The sequence below is a fragment of the Charadrius vociferus genome, unplaced genomic scaffold (genome assembly GCF_000708025.1).
Source record: "Charadrius vociferus isolate BGI_N301 unplaced genomic scaffold, ASM70802v2 scaffold2585, whole genome shotgun sequence".
Classification (NCBI taxonomy): domain Eukaryota; kingdom Metazoa; phylum Chordata; class Aves; order Charadriiformes; family Charadriidae; genus Charadrius; species Charadrius vociferus.
The window spans coordinates 23,546-25,475 of NW_009648524.1; the positions used below are offsets into that span (position 1 = coordinate 23,546).

A 1,930-nucleotide genomic window follows, 5' to 3' on the forward strand; every position below is an offset into this window, starting at 1 on the left:
GAAGAAGAAGCACGTCTTCAAACTCAGGTAAGGCCACGGCGCGGCGCAACGCGGCGTGGTACGGGGTGGCACACGCCTCACCGGTCCCTGCCCTCTGTCCCCAGGCTCAGCAATGGCAGCGAGTGGCTCTTCCATGGCAAGGATGAGGTGAGGGGGGACACGGGGTGGCCAGCGGTGGCTGAGGGAACGTGGTGGTGGGGCTGGAGATGCCCAGGGGACCAGCAGTGCTCAGGAGGACCCTCGGGTGGCTGGTGGTGCCCAGGGGACATGGCGGTGGCCAGCGGTGCCCTGGGGGACGCAGGGTGGGCAATGGTGCCCAGGGGGACAGAGGGTGGCTGGTGGTTCCTCGGGGACACAGCGGGGACTAGCAGGGTCCAAGGGGACACAGGGTGGTCAGGAGTGCCTACGGGGACGTGGGGCGGCTGGCAGTGCCCGGGGGGACACAGGGTGGCCAGGGATGGGGACGTGGGGTGGCTAGGGATGCTCAAGGGGATACGGGGGGTCCAGCAGTGCCCAAGGGGACACAAGGTGGCTGGTGATGCCCAGGGGACATCAGGGTGGCCAGAGATGTCTAGGGAGAGAGAGGGTGGCTGGTGGTTCCCAGGAGACACAAGGGACACCAGTAGTGCCCAGGGGATGTGGGGGTGGCCAGAGATGCCCAAGAGACACAGAGGGGACCAGTGGTGCCCAGAGGAGGGACACAGAGTGACCTGTAGTGGCCAGTGGCACACAGGATGGCTGGCGCTGTCTGTGGGGCTATGGGGTGACCAGGGCAACCATGAAGACATGGTGGGGGGCTGCTTGTACCCAGGGGATGTGCGCCGATGCACAGCAGACGGAACACCACTGCCTCCAGAACAGCCCCGTCCAGCATTGAGCCTGGGTTGAGTTCTACCAGACAAAGAGAACACCGCTCGCTGACACTCGGGACCCATCCGAGCCCACGGGAATTTCTTGGCAGGACCGTGCAGTGCTAATAACTGTGCAGTGCTAATTATAATAACTAATGGGCTGACACCACACTGCCTTTGTGTTCCAATTAAATTCTACCACCGCTTTGTTTATTAGCGAATATAAATGCTCGCTGCGTTTTGGTTTTTTGAAAACACTATGCAAAGAAACAAGTCCACTCTAAGATATGATGAGGAAAAAAATACAGAGGAAATACCAGTAGCAAATCCCCAGTGTTGTCAAATGAAAATGCTACTTTAAAGCAACAGGACAACCTTACAAACTCAGGCAATGTAGGAGCACTGCTGTTTGGTGTAGTTCATTGTGAAATAGGCTTTTTCTTGTTCCACTGCAGAAGAGAGATCCAGCTGGAGTCATGCAGCAGGTACAGAACGTGGTCGGAATAAACCAGGCTGTTTCTCCAGCTTGTTCACTTTCCGCCCCCAGACAAGGTGTTTAAAAAAAAAAAAAGTAAAGCTTAGCAATTATTGCAATTAATGCAGCTGAAGTGATCACTCACTGTCTCTAGGATCGAACTGGGTTATTCATGGTGTCTGGATACCCAGAGCTTTATGGAGTGTTATTTCATTCCTTTATAGTTAAGTAATGGTAATTAAAACCTACCTCATGTTTGTTTTAACGTAGCTGATCACTGATTTTGTGTGTGTGAAAAAAAAAACCACACAAAGAGAGATGAGAAACAGCATGCTAGCTTTTTTCCTAGGTGCAGCTAAATCCCACTTTGCCAAGAGAAATTATTTCTAAAAATTGCAATGCAGTGTCCCAATCATCCTCATGTTCTAATCCAGTGTGCAAATTGCCATCAAAAACATATGGTAGGAACAGATGGGAGGGAACTTCCTGTAAGCCACAGGAGAGGGGGGGAAAAAAACCCTGAAGATAAAAAAATAAAAACACTTATTGACTATTTACACTTACAAACCAGCTAAAAAAAAAAAAAAAAAAGGGGGGGGAGAGG

General features: G+C 52.2%; 1 protein-coding gene across 1 annotated transcript in view; it reads left to right on the plus strand.

Annotated features, from left to right (window-relative positions):
- Window positions 1-622, plus strand: part of SPTB (spectrin, beta, erythrocytic) — a gene marked incomplete at its 3' end in the record, with an annotated part of 18,661 nt that extends 18,039 nt beyond the window's left edge. Inside the window, exons 33-35 of the mRNA XM_009885702.1 lie at window positions 5-27; window positions 105-147; window positions 511-622. Coding sequence (XP_009884004.1) covers window positions 5-27; window positions 105-147; window positions 511-622 — 178 coding nt within the window. The remainder of the gene's footprint in view (window positions 1-4; window positions 28-104; window positions 148-510) is intronic.
- Between the last annotated feature and the right edge of the window lie 1,308 nt (window positions 623-1,930).